This window comes from Neomonachus schauinslandi, chromosome 10 (assembly GCF_002201575.2).
Source record: "Neomonachus schauinslandi chromosome 10, ASM220157v2, whole genome shotgun sequence".
In the NCBI taxonomy this organism is placed as follows: Eukaryota; Metazoa; Chordata; class Mammalia; order Carnivora; family Phocidae; genus Neomonachus; species Neomonachus schauinslandi.
The window spans coordinates 23,156,400-23,176,828 of NC_058412.1; the positions used below are offsets into that span (position 1 = coordinate 23,156,400).

General features: G+C 42.2%; 2 protein-coding genes across 3 annotated transcripts in view; one reads left to right on the plus strand and one right to left on the minus strand.

Annotated features, from left to right (window-relative positions):
• Positions 1–13,822, plus strand: part of CLIP4 (CAP-Gly domain containing linker protein family member 4) — a 77,835-nt gene extending 64,013 nt beyond the window's left edge. The window contains exon 16 of one of the 2 annotated variants that reach the window (XM_044918827.1): positions 13,440–13,822. In XM_044918827.1, coding sequence (XP_044774762.1) covers positions 13,440–13,560 — 121 coding nt within the window. In that variant the 3' untranslated portion in view covers positions 13,561–13,822. Of the gene's footprint in view, positions 1–1,482; positions 3,677–13,439 lie in introns of those variants that run through there. The other variant, XM_021697599.2, reaches the window with a different exon arrangement.
• Positions 12,296–20,429, minus strand: part of ALK (ALK receptor tyrosine kinase) — a 697,757-nt gene continuing 689,623 nt past the window's right edge. Inside the window, exons 27-29 of the mRNA XM_044918826.1 lie at positions 16,029–16,163; positions 15,214–15,304; positions 12,296–12,982 (exon numbers count right to left, since the gene is read on the minus strand). Coding sequence (XP_044774761.1) covers positions 12,296–12,982; positions 15,214–15,304; positions 16,029–16,163 — 913 coding nt within the window. The remainder of the gene's footprint in view (positions 12,983–15,213; positions 15,305–16,028; positions 16,164–20,429) is intronic.

Sequence of the window (20,429 nt, forward strand, 5' to 3'; positions counted from 1 at the left end):
TCCCCAAATTCCTCTTCTGTTCGAAGGGAGGTAATATCTACGGCAGTGGCTTGGGTGAGGTTGGATAAGATAGTGGATGGAAAGTGCCTGGCACGTAGTAGGTGCTCAGGAAATGATACATGGCATCATTTTTATGTGAAATTTAGACTGATTTTGTGAGGTTGCAAATATCCCTCTGAGGGGTGAATTTAGGGAGAATTGACACATATATGTTTCTATCCAGGAGCAAAGCTTGTATATTTTTCTTTTGTATGTTCTTCAGTAAAGGTTTGTACTTTTCCCAACAGGTGTTATGTATTCTTTGTTAACCTTATCATTGTATGTGTACGTTTGTAATAAATAATACTTTTTTCCATTATATTTTCTAACTAGAATTCTATCACGTGTTGGCAAATGTGGCTTGGGACCAATCTTTGGACCTCAGTTTTCTTACCCATGAAATTAGAGTGGTCTTCCTTTCTTACAGAGTTGTTAATGGAAGGAAATGCAATGTTGTGTGTGATAGTGTTTTAGGAAATATAGACAGTGAAATGAAATAGAGAATCAGGAGGACCCAGCTTCTTCCAGGCACCATGCAGTTTTGGTAACAGGTTCTGCCTTGTCTCTACAGTGGGGACGGGGAGAAGGTTTTGTTTTGGAGGAGAGGTGGTACGCAGATGGAGCATGCAAGGCTCCCGTGGTGGTGGTTTGGGGAAGTCTCGGGTCATGTAGGGCAGCAAGAACCTGGTGATGTTTCTAGTGTGAGTTCCAGGCTCAGTGACTTCGCAGTGACAGTGGAGGGTGCTAGGGACAGTATTGGCTTGAGGCCTTGGATGAAATCCCTGCGTGAGTGCTCAGTAGTTTTGCTATCAGGTCAGGTTGGCGGCGGGTGCCAGGACGCAGTTCATTATAAATAACGTTTTGTAGAGAAAAGGAGAGGAGTCCTGCGCCTGGAAACTAAGACCTCCTTACTGTTAGTGACAGGGAGGGTGGTAAACCCTGAAGTGTGGCTGGAGTTCATTCATATTTTATAAAGTTATAGACGAGCAGTTTCTAAACATTGTTTTTCAGGTAAATCAATGTTCAAAGAGTGAACAAAAGGTCATTTTAATTTACTGTAGCCCTAATGCTACGTTTTCTTTTTTCTTTTTTTCTTTTTCTTTTTTTGCTTTGATAATTGAGTGCAGTTAAACAAGTTATAAGTGTATTTTTTTCTAGTGGCTATTTTTACAGAAAGTAAAAATGTGTGTGTGTGTTTAGAAATTGCTAGTGAAATCTTAAATCCAGATTAGGGTACTATTAAAATAGCCAAGAGAGAAGAATGTTTCAAATGTTGAACAAAAGTATATCCTAATGTGGCTATTTCGAATAAAAACAATCAGGGTGTGAACAGAGAGTATTTTGTTTTGCGAATGAATTGTGACGGTGGCGGTGGGAAGGGAGCTGACAGATGGCTTGTGTTGCTTTCCTGCTGAAGAGGTCCCCTTGCTCTCCCTCCGCCAGACCGAGACCTGCCCTGCGCCGCGGCCGGGGCAGCACCACCTCCGCTGGGAGCGGGGAAGGGAGCGTGAAGCTGCACGAGGGGTCCCAGGTCCTCCTCACCAGCTCTAATGAGATGGGGACCGTTAGGTATGTGGGCCCCACTGACTTTGCTTCTGGAATCTGGCTTGGACTTGAGCTTCGAAGTGCCAAGGGGAAGAATGACGGAGCCGTGGGTGACACGCGCTATTTCACCTGTAAGCCAAACCATGGAGTCTTGGTTAGGCCAAGCAGAGTAACCTATCGGGGAATAAATGGGTCAAAGCTTGTGGATGAGAATTGTTGAGTTAAACTTCTAACATATTCAGTGAGCTCATATACAGGCGTAAAGAGTCCATGGCCAGTGGTTTATTTAGCCATTATTTTAGATTTGAAAATAGAGCGGTCTTCCTTAAAAAAAACCATTATAACAATTCAGAGAGACTCCTTTAGAAAGCTAGAAATCTGAACCATGGCAACCATGGTTCTCTTAAAACAAGTTCAAAATAAGCATTTTTAAGAGCTTCCAAAGCTTTAGAGCCAAGGAAATTCTGAGACTTAGGGAAAAAAAATGTGCCATTAGGTAACCAACTGACGTTGCTTACTCGGTTTCATTTTTGCACATAATACTGGATTTTTCATAGGCTGTCATCCGTGAGAGTTTTCACCGGCTTTGGTTAACATATGACCTTCACATACTTTTTTCTGTCAAGTATTTTTGGAGTTTTTCTTTCTGTACTAATAAGAAGAGCAGCTTATGATTAGTGTATTTTTCATATTTTTTTGGAAATGATTTGCCCTTTCAGGAATGCCTCATCTAGAGATACATTAAAACTCTAGAGTCAAATGGGCCTTCGAGGCTCTTCTGCTGAGCCTCTCAGCTATTGCCAGATAGAGAACTGGAAGTTCTAGAGCAGTTCTTTTACCTGGAGTCTCTAGCTGATTAACAGAGCTCAGAATAGAATGGGAGTCTCCTGACCTGTGGCTCGTGCTCTTTCCTCTATACAAAGTATGTAATCACAGATTTTTCTTCTGTGTTGGCAATTGCCTCATCTGAATGAACTACAAAACCCCACCATTAGGTTTATGAATTCAAGTCATAATTGGAATTTTTTGCACAGACTTGTCTAATTCCTTATTGGACATACCTATAAAACACACACACGAAGCACTTTTAAAACAATGCACTTTCATCTTTGTGGAGAATTTGCCATTATTTCTTCCTGGGATATGAAAAACATTTAGAAAAATTATATTTAAGAGAAGAGAGTAAATTAAGATGTGTTAGGAAGAATATAATAGTTACTTAATTGTTTATGATTTCTCGATGTTCTTGGTTCTATTCAAAAACCTGGTGTTGTGTTTGCTACCTTTGCTATTTTTATGTTTTCAGTTGTTGCAAAATTCAGCCTGTTACAAAGCTACAGAATTGTATCATGTTTTTGTATTTCTTTTTGAGCACATGTTAACAAACTGGGCTTCAAAATAGAGTGATATAATGTAAAACGTTTGTGTTGTGGATATGTATTGACATTTATGTCCTATATGTGTAAAGATTTATCTTTTATTGTAGATATGTAGCCTTTAAACTACACAGAAATATTGAAACAGTTTACTTTATAAGATTAAAAGTATCCTTTAGAATGGAGCTCGCTTTGTGCTTAGAAATAATATGTTGAACTATTTTGCAATATACTATTTAAAATCTAAATTCTGTTGCTTTGCTGCCTTTTTAAAAAGAAGTATAGTATTTCAAATATTGCCAGAGCTATTTTCCTGATATACATTTGCAAAATATGGCTGCTTTATAATCAAGGAATATTTTTATTGATTGAAGAAAATGCCTGTATTGCAATTCAAAAGTAAACTTATTTTATTATACAGCTTATTTCTTTAAAACTCTATTTATACCTTAATATGGAATTCATGATTACTTTGAACTTGGGTGTCCATAATTCTTCCTGTTAAATATGAAACACTGTAAGAAACAGTAATGCCAACTCTAAGGTCAGGGAAACAATTGTTCTCATATTTAGATTAGGATCATTAAATCCATATAATGTATATGTTTACATATACTATACATACAAATGAGGTGTTTTCATTTGTGTTTTGCTTACTAAATGTCATTCACAGTTCAATTCTTGAGCATTAATAAAAAAGGGAAGCTGTTTTGGTCTTGGAATGTTATCTTGTCATCACCCTTCCGCATCGCCCCTTCTCTCAGTAACTCAGAGTACATGGGCTCCGTGCTTACCTTTTTTGTCTTACCACAATGACTTGGATTTGTCTTACCACTCTAGAGTCTTAAAAAGTTTCATGCTTTCTACTCAACGAGTAAAGTTATATTTTTAGTCACCCTCCTACTATCTCGTTTTGATGGACAGAGAGCCATTTAAGAGAAGAATGGGTTTCTAGAGTTTTCTAAAATTGCTTCACTTTCTTTTATACCAGTGGGATTTCATTTGTTTTTTTAGGGTAGGATAGACTATTTTGAATTTAAATTAAAAAGAACATATAAATAATTACCTACATTCTACTACAAAGCTTTATTTTTTATTTTAGGGTAATTTGGTGGGAATATTAAGTGCTTAAAAGTGTTCAGATGCAGATGTTTGCCGACTCTGAACTCTGAGACATTGCAGTCTTGGTCTGAGACGCTTGCACCCTTCTCTCCAGAACCGTATACCACCCCCCCACCCCGTGTTTGATTTTTCTCCTTCGTATTTACCATCCTTGATCATGCTAGACTTTTTGCTTATTTCTCTCTTCCCTCACTAGATGGAGGGATGGATTTGACTGGTCCATTGCTTTATCCCTGACACCTGGAGTAATACCTGCACCTAGTAGATGCTCAGTGAATGTTTGTTGAATGAACAAAGGCAATGAAGGCCATTGATGGTTCAAAGTAGGGATATTATCTAGCTAGCTTCAGACAGGTGGCCTCAAGAGACCAGGCCATGGAACAGGTAATTGTGCTTGGTACGGGAGGGAAGAGGACAAGGAAGGTTCGAATCATGGGAGTCTAACTTTCCCCCAGAACAGTGACCTGCAGAGAAAGGTGCCAAGGGCTGGGTAAGAGAAGGGGAGGAGGCACCTGCCTGTGCGTGTGTGTGTGTGTGTGTGTGTGTGTGTGTGTGTGTGTTTTCCCTGGGGACGGCTTTGAATTTCTATTTTGGTAGGACCGCAATCCAGAGAATGTCGTCATATGTATAGTCGAATACTGAGTGGTGCACAGCATTGGTCTCTGGGGCCAAACGTTTTTATTTCAGAGTTTCATTTTGGACCTATCCACTTAGAATATGTGATAATATTATTTAAGCCACATTGACCAGTGGCTAGAGACCCAGTGTGTTAAGAGTCATTCTTAATTAAGAAATGGATTTAGTAATTGTAACTACTCACTGGACAATTTCTAAATGATTATTCTATGTATCGCCACATTGCAAGCCAATAGGAGAATTTATTTTTTATTTTTCTTCATACCCTGTGCTTCACTATACTTACAAATGCAGTAGTTGATACAAAACTCACATTATCACATATATTTTTAGTAATTAATAATATCCCTTGACACATAGGCTCTTATTTACAAACATTGTCACATATAAGCTGCTTGAATATACCACGGACATTCCTAATGACGCTTGTAGGCCGAACAAGTTCAACAGGACACGTTAAGATTTTATTATAAGCAGAATAGGATGCCTTTGCATAGGCAAAAAGGATTTCCTCTACCAAAATTTTTGCTAATGCTCCTTCTCATAGGAGGGAAAAAAAAAAAGCGTATGCGGAGGAATTATGGTTGGTGGGGACCTGTTACAATGCTTTATCTTCATTATGCTTGGTAGGAATGGAGCTGAGTTTCTGCTTATGGCCTCTCCGTTGCAGAGAAGAGCACCAAGAGGTGTGGGAACCTTTTTTCCCCCTCTTGTTCCTTTAGAATATCTCACAATGAATAGAGTTTTCATGATCCAGCAGCAGGAGGTTTCAACATTTTCATCATTTCCTACCCAGGGAAGTGGGGGGGGTCATGGTGGTGCTGAGGGGGCAGTGGAGTTCTGAGTTATGTTAGCAAAGGTATTTTAGGTGTTTAAATTGAGGCTCTTAGCTTAAAATAGAATCTGTTCCTAAAGATCACTAGTGTCATTTAAAAAATGCTCACAAATCTGGCATAAGTTCAGCTCTAAAATCCTGAATGAACCCAGACAGAAAAATCTGCTGCTCCTGTAGGTATTAGGTATTTACCCACATGCACACCCCTGTGGGCTCCTTTGTCTGGAGGAATATGGTCTCAGGATTGGGTATTCTGTCAGAGTTGTTTGAACTGGATAGATGAAATTAAATAGGGAGTCTCAGAAATTTACTTGTATTGCACTGCACTTGAATTTTAAGCATTTCTAACGTGTAGGAAGTGTAAATATGCAGAGGCTGCATCCTCCTTAGCCTGAGCCAATCTCCTAGCGCTTACGTTCTTTCATATCCAGTCCACCAGAGTTCAGGCTGGCTTTACTCAAACTAGACTTCCCTTCTTGAGGACCGAACTAATTATTCTTCACCTGACAAATCAGACTGACAAAGAAATGAGTCATGTTCAAATCATACACAAAGCTTCCAGCACTCTCTTTCTTCTTCTTCTTTTTTTTTTTTTTAAAGATTTTATTTATTTGACAGAGAGACACCGAGAGAGGGAACACAAGCAGGGGGAGTGGGAGAGGGAGAAGCAGGCTTCCCGTGGAGCAGGGAGCCCGATGCGGGGCTCGATCCCAGGACCCTGGGATCATGACCTGAGCCGAAGGCAGACGCTTAACGACTGAGCCACCCAGGCGCCCCTCTTTCTTCTTTTTCTAATATGACTTCTGAGATCAGCTTAAATCTCGGTCCACAGTGTTCCAGATAATGGCTGTCCCTCACAGTTCTCGTCATGAAGGATAGGTGTTATTCTCCAGCATCTTTGGAAAAAAATATCCTAAGATGGATTTTAAAATGAATTTTAATAGTCACAAAAAATCCCATATTGGGCGCCTGGGTGGCTCAGTCAGTTAAGCATCTGCCTTCGGCTAGGTCATGATCCCGGGGTCCTGGGATCGAGCCCCGCATCGGGCTCCCTGCTCGGTGGGAAGCCTGCTTCTCCCTCACCCACTCCCCCTGCTTGTGTTCTCTCTCTTGCTGTCTCTCTCTCTGTCAAATAAATAAAAATAAAATCTTAAAAAAAGTTCCATGTTGATGGCAGGGCAAGTGAATTTTGCATTAGAGACAACAGAGAAGAGTAAAGTGTCAAACTTTAGTCCCTTTAATTGAACCTGCTAATAAAAGCGAATTTCTAATAAGAATTCCAATAGATTATACATATGAGTTTAAAAGATTATAATTTTCTCAAGTGCTCTTTCCCTTTTCTTGAAGGGAATAGAGTTTAGGGAATAAAGAAGGTGCATGAAGCTTCAGGAGGCCTCACTTCACGCTGCCTGGTGCGTGACCAAGGAGAATCCGGGGGATGCTCTGCACGTTTCCTGCCTTGCACAAAACTTCACTAGCTGCTTACTGGGGCACACGTGTGCCAAAAGAATCTGTCTTTAATATCACTCTATTTCTTCTGAGAACTGTGAAATATTCCATAAATATTATTTGGAATAATGCAGAAGGGCTTAGATTTTTAAAAATTTTCTGAAGTATTAGAAGTACTAAAATGTAGAAAATTTGCCTGCAGGTCTTCACAATCTTATCTTTCGGTGAGATATTTGAGTGGGCTCTCTTTGGGGATTCCCTAGTTCTAGATCCACTATAAAGCTATATTATTTACCACATGTTCAAAAAATGGCCATCCAGTTGCTGTGGGTGTGTCTATAAACGTGAAAAGAGGGATTCTCTCCAATCCTACGTAGCTGGGAGAGAGGAGTCCTGTTATAAATGAATTCCTTATCATAGTGGCACCGTGACACTTGCTTAGGGATGCCTGACCCTGCAGACACCTTCTGTCCCAAACTCGCGGCTTATTCTGGGCTTTGTATCTGGCTCTGGGAATGGAGACTGGGAGGTGCTCATTGGCGATGGACAGGAAGTGCATCCGACCTATCGTGAAATGTCAGGTATGGCAAGCCCTCCAAAGATAAGTTTTAGCATTCCACTTTGCCAATAAGTCTGCAGCTGTAGCAGACATAAAAGAGAGAAATGAGTGTTACAGCGCTGAAGGCAAGACAGCTCGTTCAACGAACCCAGTTCTCCTAGTCCTGCAGCTTTGCTGCTCTCGGGAAACCACCCGCTTAACTTTTTTGCTATGTTCATAATTTTATGATTTGTTAAAGAGATCTTCGAAGAGAATAAACAGAGAACTGATACTAAACTTCTTTTTGGGCTCCTTCTGTATAAAGACTACAATTTGGCTCACTGGGATGGCGCACTGAGTTAATTGGCTTTGGCTCTAAATGCATGAAGAGTCAAGAGTCAAGTGCTAAGATTAAGGAAAAGGACACACAGGCGCCCACACACCAGTCCTGTTGGGATTTGCCTGTGTTACACAGAGGTGAAGTCTCACAGAATCATTGACCTTGCAAGGGGCTTTGAGACCAGTTAATGCTGTGAAATGAGAACGCGAGGCTTCACGGAACTTGCTGGAGTCACTGGGGTGGGTACTTGCAGTCGAGCACCTGGGGCTGACCCATCTGCCTCTGTCTCTCAAATACCAAGTAGTGCCAACCCATCCAACGTAGTATAATCAGCCGAAGTGTCGTCCATCTACTACTCACCTATCCTGGCAAATAACATCTCGTAGAATGTAAATATTCTAGAGGCTATTAACATACACTAGTTGCTGAGGCTTCGAGGGAGTTCATTTAATAAGACTGCCTTTCAATCTAATATATACCAGCTGCCACGTGCCTATGAACGAGCATTTGAGTGAGGGCAGGGTAAATAATGGTAATTGCTTTCAAGAAGGCAGGAGCCTTGGTAGATGGATGGAGTAGGGAGATAGCTGGCGAGTGTGGAACAGAGGCCTCTGAGAAGTGGACATGGGGCCAGCAATGCATACGGACTTTGGTGCTTGCAGGCTTCCCGAGGTCGCTGGTAGTGCCGTCTTTACGGGGAAGGGTAGCACACTCGTTCTACGTTAAGTGAATACCGAAGACGGGGAAGTCATTGCTTTAGTTTTGTGGTTGTAGTTCATGTTCCTTCCCCCCACTGTTGCATGTAATAGTCTGTTCTTACACTGAGCTTTTCCAGTGTTTTAAAGTTAGAACTAAAAATAGCTTCGTACTTGAGTCGTTCATTAAAAATTAAATACACCTACTCAGAGTATGAAAGGAAAAAAGAATCTTAATAGGAGCCTTACTGTTTGTTCTCAATAATTCTCTTTTATTTTAGGGCATCCTGTGGAGGATTACGGGAATGCTGGGTTTTGTTTTGCATGTTCACACAACATGGGGAACCATCTGCTGCAATGAACTTAGGAAAGTCAAATTGTATGTTCTTTGGGGACCCATTTAAAAAGTCATTAGCTAAAGACAGATTGACAACACACTTCATATGGTTTTATGAATCTTGTCATAGGGAGTCTGTTATCAAGGATAGTCTGAATTCATGTGCATCTTGTTTTTAGGTCTCCAAAGCTCATGTGAATGTGAATCTTGCTATTGTTGGAGAAAATCTTATATTAAACTAGCCTGATCACTTAGAATTTCTTAGTGGAGTAAAGGTAACCTACAGTTACATAATAACTTATAGCTAGAGAGTTTGCCAAGTATTATATGAAGATGCCAGAATTTTTTTTTTAATTACTCAAGCTGATTACCTTCCTTTCTGTGATGTTTATTTTTAACATTTAAACAGTTCTAAGTGTGGTAGAGTCTTTACATTCTTTTGAGCTAAAAAGGACTGGGTGCTGGTAGGGTTCTTGTTCCTGTGATTACACAAGTGACAGATGAAATCAAACATGGTGCTTTGGTGGTAGAGAGGCAGGGGTGTTTAGGCACATTCTGACTTTTGAAATTCTCCCCCACACCCAGCCCAAATCACTTGGGAATTGAAGGGGTGTACGAAGGAGTGCTTGCGCTTAGACACAGATTGTAATCTCCCCGAGGGGCCGTGAGGAAAGGAAGCCATTCTCCTCATTGTACATGGAGACAGGGACAGCCAGGCCAGGTCCGATACCCCAAGGAGAGCCAGGACTCACAACCTAACTGGTGGGACAGAATCCAGTCTTTTGACCACTGAGTAGATCATAATCTTTAAGAAATATTAAGCTGCTTCCCACCCTTTTGAAATTTGCTATAATTTTGAGTTGCCACATATTAAACTGGTCATTTCCTTACAAATTGCCGATTTCCCAGTGGTACAGTTGTGCACTTTTGATGAGCTTCTTTATAGACATGGAATATAAATCATTATTCTAGCTTATGGTTTCATTAACATGGCTTCTATAAACTCTAATTGTGCCTGTTCGTGCTCTAGGTAGGACTCTTCTGTCAGAGTTAATATGTAAGAGCATCCACAGCATCTACACGAATTGCCACAGCCATATGGCTAGAGCATGACCGAGTGGACAATAGTCCAGGTTAATGTCCTGGTGATACCCAGGGCTTACAGCGAATTAAATGAAACATCTTGAGGTCGTAATATCTCAGTGTGGAGTTGTTTATTTACTTATCCATGTATACAGGCTTTTAAGACTTGACTATCATTTACATGAAAATTGATACCAATGAAGACAATTAGAATCAGCAAATCAAACTCAGTGGTAGTAAGGCACAACCTGAAAATGTAATGGATTTGTAGTTTCTAAGAAGAGGAAGGGATACGATTTTTTTCCCCATTAATGACAATAAAGAGTTGGCTATTTCACCATGTAGCATGCTCCCTGTTTAACTGGTTACTGGTGCTACAGATATAAAATGAAATTGTTCTTCTCAGTTCTTGTCAGCTCCTCTGTCATTATCCTTTAGGAGAGAGCTTCTCAATGTATCATTCTTGGGCCCCGCTAGTGGTTTATGAATTAGATTATATAATTAGACTATTTACTTTTGCACTTGGCATGAGCCAAAACTTTGCTGATACGGTTATTTAGAGATGAGTTCGTTGATGTTTCAGCATCATCTGTGGTCTGGGGAGAATATTTTTGGCAGTTAGGATAAAGGAAAAGTGGTGTCCAGGGTATGAGTGCTTCTACAGATGTGCAGGACCCCCAACCAGGGCGAGGCATCTGCCTCAAACAGAATGGACACTTGTCTAGTGGCCTGGATCAGAATGGCTTTTCCACATCTACAGCGATACTTGTGACCTAGGGGAGAGTGAGGAGGCGGGGGAGAAGGTGGAGATATATATACAGTCCTTTCACTTGGGGATGCTTAGAGCCTATCAAGTCATGGAAAAATGCTGTCCTCCCAAAGCAATGTTTCGGCACAGCCCCCACCAGGAAAGCAGCTGAGCAAAGGAATGGAGGAGAAGCAGAAAGAAAGAATGAAATGAAAGGTCACTGATAAAGCATTATTGCCCAAGTACGTGTGTGGAAAACTTAACCCATTCGCAGTTCGTTTTCATGGAAATCAATGTCATCTGTGAAAACCCAAGTTCGGAGCCCCCACTATCACGTGGCAATGTCCATCTCCACACGCCAGTGCCCCGCTGTTCCTTTGCCACCCAGAGGGGGAGTCCTGTTTCCATCTGTATTTGGGAGCTATACCAAGGATGTCGTGCCTATGTGAGCAAATCAGTGTTCCCATGTACGCTGGGATCACATGCTGCAGGAGGATGAAGGTAGATGGACACTGGAAGGGTGGACGCTGCACCTCTCAGGACCACCGAGGGCCTGGGCGTCCAGTGACCCGCCTGCCACTGCAGGTGGAAACGTCCCTGTGCTTAACCTTCGTGATGGAAACTGCTGGAAGGTTTGGGCCTGGGACGTATCGACACCTAGGCCCATGAAGGGGCATGTGTCTAGGCTTCGATGTATCACTGCTGCTTACAAATTTTGCTTTTAAATGATCAGAGTTGATTTTAATTAGTGGGAAGTTTTAAATTAAGTAAGAATTCAAATCTCGAGCTTTCAGTCCGGTAGAAAACCTCGCACTCAGGCCCCCTTTGGTAGGAGGGTTTTCTTAAGGCATGAGGTATATTGACAGGATGTTTGAATCTCTGGATCTGGACGGACTGTGTCTTTATCATACTCAGAGTACGCTGAATATCTGCTTTTCGTTCAGATGAGTATATGCGCATTTTCTCTATCGCACCATAACTATTCATCACATGTTTACAATCATCAGCGAATCGGCACAATCGGAAGCATCCAGACATCACCTAAAGGGACATTTCAGCTAGTTGTCTGTGATGTTTCCTTTCCCAGTAAAGAGCGTCTTTCCCCATGCCGGCTCCTGAAAGTAACTCCTTTATTTCTGTTTCCTCCCCGCTTCAAGTGGTCCGGGTCCACACCCGCAAGGTCAGGAAACACCTGTGACTCCAACTCGGAGCCACATGAGCAGCTAATGCTGACCGCGTTGAGCAGAGCGCACACAATGTGAGTGAGCAGGAGGACGTGGACGTCAACCATGCACAAAAAAACCTTCTGCAACTCAATCGGGGCCTTGCAGTTATCATTTGTCTCTACGATGTTTTCTTCTTTTGAAAGAATAAGATGAACCCATGCTCAAAACCTTTTTCTAAAGCATTTTTGAAAAATAGAGCTGTGTATGGGGCACTTCAAAACAAGTTGGCACAGAATGAAAAGTGACGTTTGGTCTCTGGAGCCATGACCTGGCCCTCCTCCGTGGGCTCAGGCTTCCCAAGGAAGAGAAACGAGGGCCAGGGGGGCTCAGGGCCCAGGCTGGTGTTTCAGAAGGGTGTCCTCATAATGACCAGTCCCGGGGCCAGACGTGGCCTCCAATGGTAAGCCCTGCTGCTGGTAGCCGTAGTTGACGTTTCCACACGGGAAGTGGCGCAGCCTGAACAGAGGCACTTCCTTCATGTTGGCAGTCAGCGAGGATGGCTCTAGGAGCAGAGAGGCACCCGGGAGTCGGCCAGGTGCCACGTTAGGTGGGACAGTACAGCTTCCCTCACGCCCCAGGTTTCCCCTCTCCTGGTGCTCCTTCTTTGCTGGAGGATTGTTCTTTTTGGTGGGTTTCTCTGTAAACCATGACCCATACGTTGGGTTCCAGAGGCTGGTCGGTTTGTTTCTGGATCCTTGGACTTTGTGCAGCTCTGATGGTGGGTTGGACTGGGAGAATGCCATATTAACGTGTCCTCCTTCCACGGCTGGCCCTCTTGGGACTCGAACAGAGAGCGCCGCCGCCGTGGGCTTCTTCACGGCTTTGCCCGAGGAAGTGGAAGGCAGGGGGGGCGGGGCAGCGGGATCCTGTCCTTCCTCCCGTTTGGCTTGTGGAGGAGAGACGAGGAGAGGAGGAATACCTTCCGGGTCTTGGGGCCTCATGGGCACCTTCTCCTCCTCTTCCACGAGTGGGCCATACTCTATGGGCAAAGCCGTGTTGATCACATCTGGGTCCTACAGGCGGGAGAAATGAACCGATTAAGATGTTGAATCATAGACCAAAATTGTTGGGTCTGGAAGATACCTTAGTGATGGCCTCATCCAGACTTATTTTCCAGATGAGGAGGCCACCCAGTGTTTATTGGGAATATTATTAATTCATAGGCCCCGGGGAATAGGAGATGAAAATGGGAGGTCATCGTCATCCTTGAAGAGCTTGGCGGGTAAACACTTGTTTAGAGGTGTCTGGTGCAGGGGAGTGGCTTTCCAGACACCACCTTTGGGCAAATCTTACAGATTCATGGATTTAGAAAAATTATTCCAGTCCATTCCCAAAAAAATCCCTTCTGCTGAAAAGAAAAGTCTGTGACTTCAGGTGTGTGTGTGCGCGCACGTGCGCACGCAGGACAAGGGGAGGGGAGGAGAGACACATGCTCCGTTGGCTCACAAGGTCTACCTCTTCTCTTCCTAGCCACCTTCCACTTTCATCATATTTGGATGGGCTGCACTTGATGATGACGTTTCCTGTGTTACATCATCATGCCATTCTGTGTGCACATAGCACGGTGGTTCTTGATCTGGTCTGGATCTGACCGGGCCCTTTGTCAAGCCCAGAAAGAACTGCAGTGGCATGAGGAACACCACTCACAAAACCAGCTCTGTGCTGGATCATATTTACAGCAATGAATGGTAATACAGAAAAGCAGAAGCAGTTGCCAGAGATTTGAAGAAAATCTGTGGAAGGAAACTTAAACTTGGGGGAATTTAATTCTTTAATATTTTGTGCAAATTGGGAAAACCATTGCTTCAGTGTAGCAGAAGAACATGTTGGTCCAGGATTCATCAATAAAAAGAGTATAAGAATACAAACAACTACCTTCTGATTCTCTTATTCTTTAGATCCTTCCTGGTTATTTATTCATTCTCTCTGGGGAGTCATTCAAAATATGCTTGTACAGAATTACCGTCTTTTAAGAGGGATGTTATATACTTGGGAGAAGAATTACTCCAAAGTATATATAGTTGAGTGGAATATACTAATATTCCATTAGTATTACAACATAATAACCTAAAATGCCATTCATTGGACAGCAAGTTTTCTGAAAGAACCCCACAGAACTTGATCAGTGAAGTCCAGCCAGATAAAGGCCAGTCCCCTCCCTTCTGAGCTGAAGGAGTGGAAGGGTGGGACGGTGGTGTTAGGAACGAACGAGGTGGCTTGAACATGTATATGGCTTCTGTCACAACCAAGATGAGGCGATTTAGGGAGTTAGTGGTTCATTGTCCGACTTCTGAAATATTCTCCAGAGTTACATATCCTGGCAGAATGAGAGCTGAGAAAGGGAAGGAAGCAGATGTGTGGAGAGGAGACACTGCCGGAGGGAGGGGGCGCCCCTGAGGGCCTCCTCTGAGGGAGGGGGGCCGCCCCCTCCACTGACATGTGGGGAGGGAGCTGGGAACTGGTGTCCATGCACAGATGGGGCGGGGGAGGGAATGAATTCTCAGCCTCTCCTCTCTTGAGGTAGGAGGCAGGGTCTGCTAAAATAGCGTTTTAGAAAGGGAAAATTTAGAGTCCTTTCTGAAGGAAGTGGGAGAAGGATCCGCATAGGGGCCAGCGGTACGGCCAGGAAACTGCGCGGCTTGGAAAACCTCCACGCCTCAATTCATCTGGAAAATGGGGATATTTTATGTACCTCACTGAGGATAAAATGAAAAACAAGAAAGGTGATTTGTGTATTACAGATGCTGTACTAATGTTATTGATGATGTTCACATTTCTCCAGCTTACTTTTTCCTTCCTTGAATCCCTCTAGTGGTTATCATTGGGCACCCAATTTTACAATTACATACTGTTAATTATTTCACATTATTATTTCTCTAGCCACGCTATAAGCTATTTGAGAACACGTGTTTCCCACACTTCTCTGGAGCTCCAGTTTTGTCTAAAAAACCATTAGTTACCCAGGACGGGGACGGATTTAGTTCATACTTGTGAGTTGAATTGATCCCCTAATAGTATTGGGTGTCTGCAGCTGCGTCATGTGCCGGCGAAGGAAGAGGCAGTGACCCGCATTTATTTGCAAAACGGGCAAACTGAGGTACCAGTCAGCTTACTTCATAGATCAACAGTCATTCTCGTGATTGTTAATAACTCCTATTTTCTGGCTGGCTTAACTTCCATTTCATAGTTTGGTATTTGCCATCTTTTTCATATAAATGCTGGTCAAGGGGGAAAATGCTTATACCTGGGTGCAGTATTCAATCCTCTCCAAAATTATGGCAAAGTTGGGCCTATCTTCAGGCTGATGTTGCCAGCACTGGGTCATTATCCGGTATCTAAAAGAAGAGTAAAAACGCTAATTAAAACCCAGAGAAAGAGGGGTGAATACCTTTTCCCCGGCACTTCTCTAAGGGGGACCAGAAGGTGGCACCGTCTTGGAGAGTGACAACTCAGCTAGGTCCCATGTGGTTGGCATCTGCTGCCCTCTGCTGATGGGCCAAGGAATGGTGCCCAGGTGCGAAGGTATTAGAACCCCAAAGCTCCTTAACCGACATCCTGGTGTTTACATGAAATATGGCTCCTCGCATTCCATTTCTGAATTAAAGGCACCTCTGGGGAAGAATATTCTAATTTTATTTCCCATCTGCCTTGCTTGTGGGAAGGAGGTGAGGGATGCCAGACAGGACAGCAGAAAATGCGGGGAATGGAAACAGTCAAAGGAGACTTAAGAGAGATGGTGCAGGGCAGCACGGTGGAGGGGGGAGTCCGGGACACAGACTCCTAGGAGGTGTTGAGGAGTGTGAGCCTGGTGAGTCCACAGTCTCCAGCCAGACAGAGGATAACTTTTCCGGCATGACATCACTACTTTTGAGGGGCCAGAAGACTAACCCACCTCACTGAAGTCACAGACACACTCCTATCCTGGGGCATATTGAAGGAGGTCAGCCATCTATTTGCCCCTCCGTCTTAAAACAAAAAAAAGCATGTGTGGCTGCAATATTTTTTGAAAAGAAAAACTGTCCTTAGCAACTCGTAGAAATGTGCCTAAAAGAGTCATACACAGGCCCAGGGCAGTTCTTAGGTGGGTCCATCCGTCCTCCGCTGGTGACGAACTCCAGAACTTCCTGGTTGCTTTTGCTGGGGTATGGCATGTACCCAAGAGAAAATATTTCCCACAGCAGCACTCCAAAGGACCTGCGCACAGAAGAGATCATGCGGGTTTGCATATACACACGTACACACACACACACAGATATATGCACATACAGGGACACACACACACATATATGCACAGATGTTAAATTTTTTATTACACATTTTCCCACAATTGAGAATTCTTAATATGGAGAACAAAAATTAAAAAAAGAATGAGAAAGTAGCCACAGGTGATGCTCCATAAAAAGATAACCATGGTTAGCATGTTATTTTTTGTTCTAGTCGTTTCTGTACTTAGATTTCTTTTACATAATTGCAGTTATATTTCAAATGCAATTTTGAACCTTGACTGTTTTTGCAATCTCTGTTATAGCATAAACATTTTCTGTGCCATAGAAACATCTGAAATGGCCATAAAACATTCCATTGAGTAGTTGTGCCACAATTTGCCTTATCATTTCCATATTGTCTTCAATTTTTAAAATATTTAAAAGACCAATGAACATCTTTTAAATCTGTGATGCATTTTTTAAAGGGACAATTTCGTTAGGACAAATCCCTCAAATTTAGGATTAGGATAATCTAGTAAAATCTAAGATAATTCTAATCAAATTACTAGATCAAAAGAATAGGAACATTGAAAAATTCTTGGCACCTATTGTCCACTTCCACACTTCCAAACGTGTCATTCCAATCACAAGCAGCCATCATTGTGCAGGAATGCATCAGACACTCTCAGCAACATTGAGTATCATTAAAAAATGATAACTTTTACTGATTTTAGGGGGAAAAATGGTAGAATCTTTTAAATTATATTGACTTGATAATTAACATGGTTGAGTGTTTTCTCAAGTATTTATTAATTCACTTCCTTTTTTTCCTCTATGAATTGTTTGTATCTTTTGCCCATTTGTATCTACATATTGTTTTGGTATTTATCAAGTTTATTTTTGGTTTGTAGACATACTTTATGAGATGCTAACCTTTATCCAAAATTGAAATACTTCTATCAATTGCTTTCTAAAGCTACCAAAGATTTTATTTTTAGGTAGTCAAATCTATTTTTTAAAAATTTTGTGATTTCCTCCATCTGTTTTATAGATTAGGCAGTCCTCCCTTCACTGAAGATTAGGTGAGTATTTGCTGTTTTCTTGTATTTGTTCTTCCTCTCCAGCTGGATCTGAGAACTTAGTTTGGTGTATGGTGTGAGGTAAGGGTTCTAAATTGAATTGTTTTGCAAACAACCATTCTTCTAACACTATGCATAGAATACTTTTCCCCTTACTATTGACTTGTGAGTAAAAACAGGTTTCTGGGCTCTCTGTTCACTTCATCTCTATGTCTGCTTTTTGCATTGATACCATTCTATGTTAACTCTTTGTATATTTATGTTTTAATATCTGCTAGGCACTTTTTTGGTTATTTCTCTTTTTAAAGACATATAGTTAAGGGGCACCTGGGTGGCTCAGTTGGTTAAGCATCTGCCTTCGGCTCAGGTCTTGATCCCAGGGTCCCAGAATCGAGCCCCGCATCGGGCTCCCTGCTCAGCAGGGCGTCTGCTTCTCCCTCTCCCACTCCCCCTGCCCCCGCTCATGCTCTCTCTCTCTCTCTCTCTCAAATAAATAAAATCTTTAAAAAAATAAATATAGTCGAATTCTCATTTGTTACTTTAAATGAACTTTACAATGATACTATCGTGTTTCAGAATCATCTCTTTTCATATTTTGACTAAAATTTCTATTTTAAACCTTTAATTTCATTATTATCTTTTTGCCCCCCCCCCCCCAAAAGCACGCCTATCTTTGTTTTTGTATCTGGTTGTAGTTTTTGGATGTTAATAAATATTCTATCAAAAAAAAAGAAGAAGAAGAAGAAGAAGGTAGTGGGAGGGGAAGAACGAAGCGGGGGAAATCGGAGGGGTAGACAGACCATGAGAGACGATGGACTCTGAAAAACAAACTGAGGGTTCTGGAGGGGAGGGGGGTGGGAGGATGGGTTAGCCTGGTGGTGGGTATTGAGGAGGGCACATTCTGCATGGAGCACTGGGTGTTATGCACAAACAATGAATCATGGAACACTTCATCTAAAACTAATGATGTAATGTATGGGGATTAACATAAGAATAAAAAATAAATAAATAAATAAATATTCTATCAAAAATTGTAGAGAACTACAGCTCCCTCCATCTCCGAAGGAACAAAAAGTACATCAGCTCGGTGCAATTTCGAAGACTCTAGTGAGGAGCATTGGGCAAAGATATTTTCCATATTTTTCAGGTGAGAAGGCTGAAGCAGAGGTTATTATGCAATTAATCTGAGACAGACTGGAATACGTTATTAGATCCCTTGACTCTGGTACCTACAAATTGCCTGGTACATATATTATTTTTCTCTGTTTGGTGGTTTGTCTTCCTCCAAAGCAAAACAAAATAAGCAAAATCATGCAAAAGCCTGGCAGCAAGGCCTCAAGAATTCCATGTATCTGTTTTCTGCCTGTCTAGATAGCTAGAGAAATAGATCGTAGTATCCTCGAGAGAACCAGCATGTAGATGGCAAATAGATGTTTATTTTCTTGGTTTGGAGTTCAAAGAAGCAAGAAGTAGTGTTGGTCATAGAACTTTGATAATTTCAGGTAGGGAGAGTTGTCAGATTTAGCAAATAACCATACAGGACATCCAGTTAAATTTGTTCCAGACAAACAAGAAATGCTTTTAGATTATAAGTATATCCCAAATATTGTATGGGATGTACTTATACTAAAAAATTATGCACTGTTCATCTGAAATTCAATCTTAACTGGTCATCTTTTATTTTGTCTAGCAACCCTACAGGTCAAGTAAATCTATATTTTATATGCCAGATGTTTTTAATTACCTATAAGCCTGTCCTAACTAGGAGCAATAGGGCCCACAGCTTTGCACTAAACATTCCAAGTCAAATAAAAACAAGTATTTTAAAAAATCCCACTCTCCTTCTTTTGGTATTAAACTTGCTTTGCCTGAAATTATAGAAACAGGTTAAGTGATTGCTGATTAAATTACTTTAAAAATTTGAATCAATGAAGATAATCTGATGAAAAGGTTTTAAAATTATGAGTTGTGCTGTGCTTATCAGTCTTTTAAAGTTACATTTTATTTTCCCTTATTCATACCTGGAAGATTGTCTTGAGGTGTGGAGCACAGTTTTTGGAAAACTGGGAGCCCAAAGTGTATTGGGCTTCCAGTTATGGAATGAGTAAGTTTCGGGGATGGTAGAGCAGAGGGAATATAGTCAACGGTATTGTAACAACGCTCTACAGTGACAGATGGTAGCCATGCTTGGGGGGAGCACAGCGTGACGTATAGACTTGTCCACTCACATGCTGCACATTATGTGTCAGCTATACTTAGAAAAAAAAAAAGGTTGCTGTATTGTATTTAAATACGCAGCCATCTGATTCCACCGCCTCTTGCAGTTCTCCTCGAGCCTCAGACTCACAGATCAGAAGTCCACTCAACATCTCCACTGGTCCGTCTTACAGGCATCTCACACTGGACTTGTGCAAAAGCTCTTTCCGCACCCAACCCATCTCCTCTGTTCTCTCCAGTAATGGCCAACCTAGGAGTTGTCCTTGATCTCACTCTTCCCACACCTCCCACTCCACGGCCTGCTTTCTTTTTTTTTTTTTTTTTAAAGATTTTATTTATTTATTTGAGAGAGAGAGAATGAGAGACAGAGAGCATGAGAGGGAGGAGGGTCAGAGGGAGAAGCAGACTCCCTGCCGAGCAGGGAGCCCGATGCGGGACTCGATCCCGGGACTCCAGGATCATGACCTGAGCCGAAGGCAGTCGCTTAACCAACTGAGCCACCCAGGCGCCCTCCACGGCCTACTTTCATTGGTCCTGTCTGCCACCTTCAAGACAGAGCTTGAATCCCACCGCTGCTAATGGCTTCCCCTGCCACCACTAAGCCTAGCCCCTCTGTTCTCTTATCTTGAGGTGGGTAGGATTTCCCCAACTTCCCCTGTCCCACTCCAGTCTCTTTTCATTAGCAGCCAGAGTGATATTATATATATATATGTATTTTTCTAAATATTTAATTTATTTATTTGACAGAGAGACACAGCAAGAGAGGGAACACAAGCAGGGGGAGTGGGAGAGGGAGAAGCAGGCTTCCCGCAGAACAGGGAGCCCGACGCGGGGCCCGATCCTAGGACTCTGGGATCATGACCCAAGCCGAAGGCAGACACTTAACTGACTGAGCCACCCAGGCGCCTGATTATATATATATATATATATATATATATATATATATATATATATATATA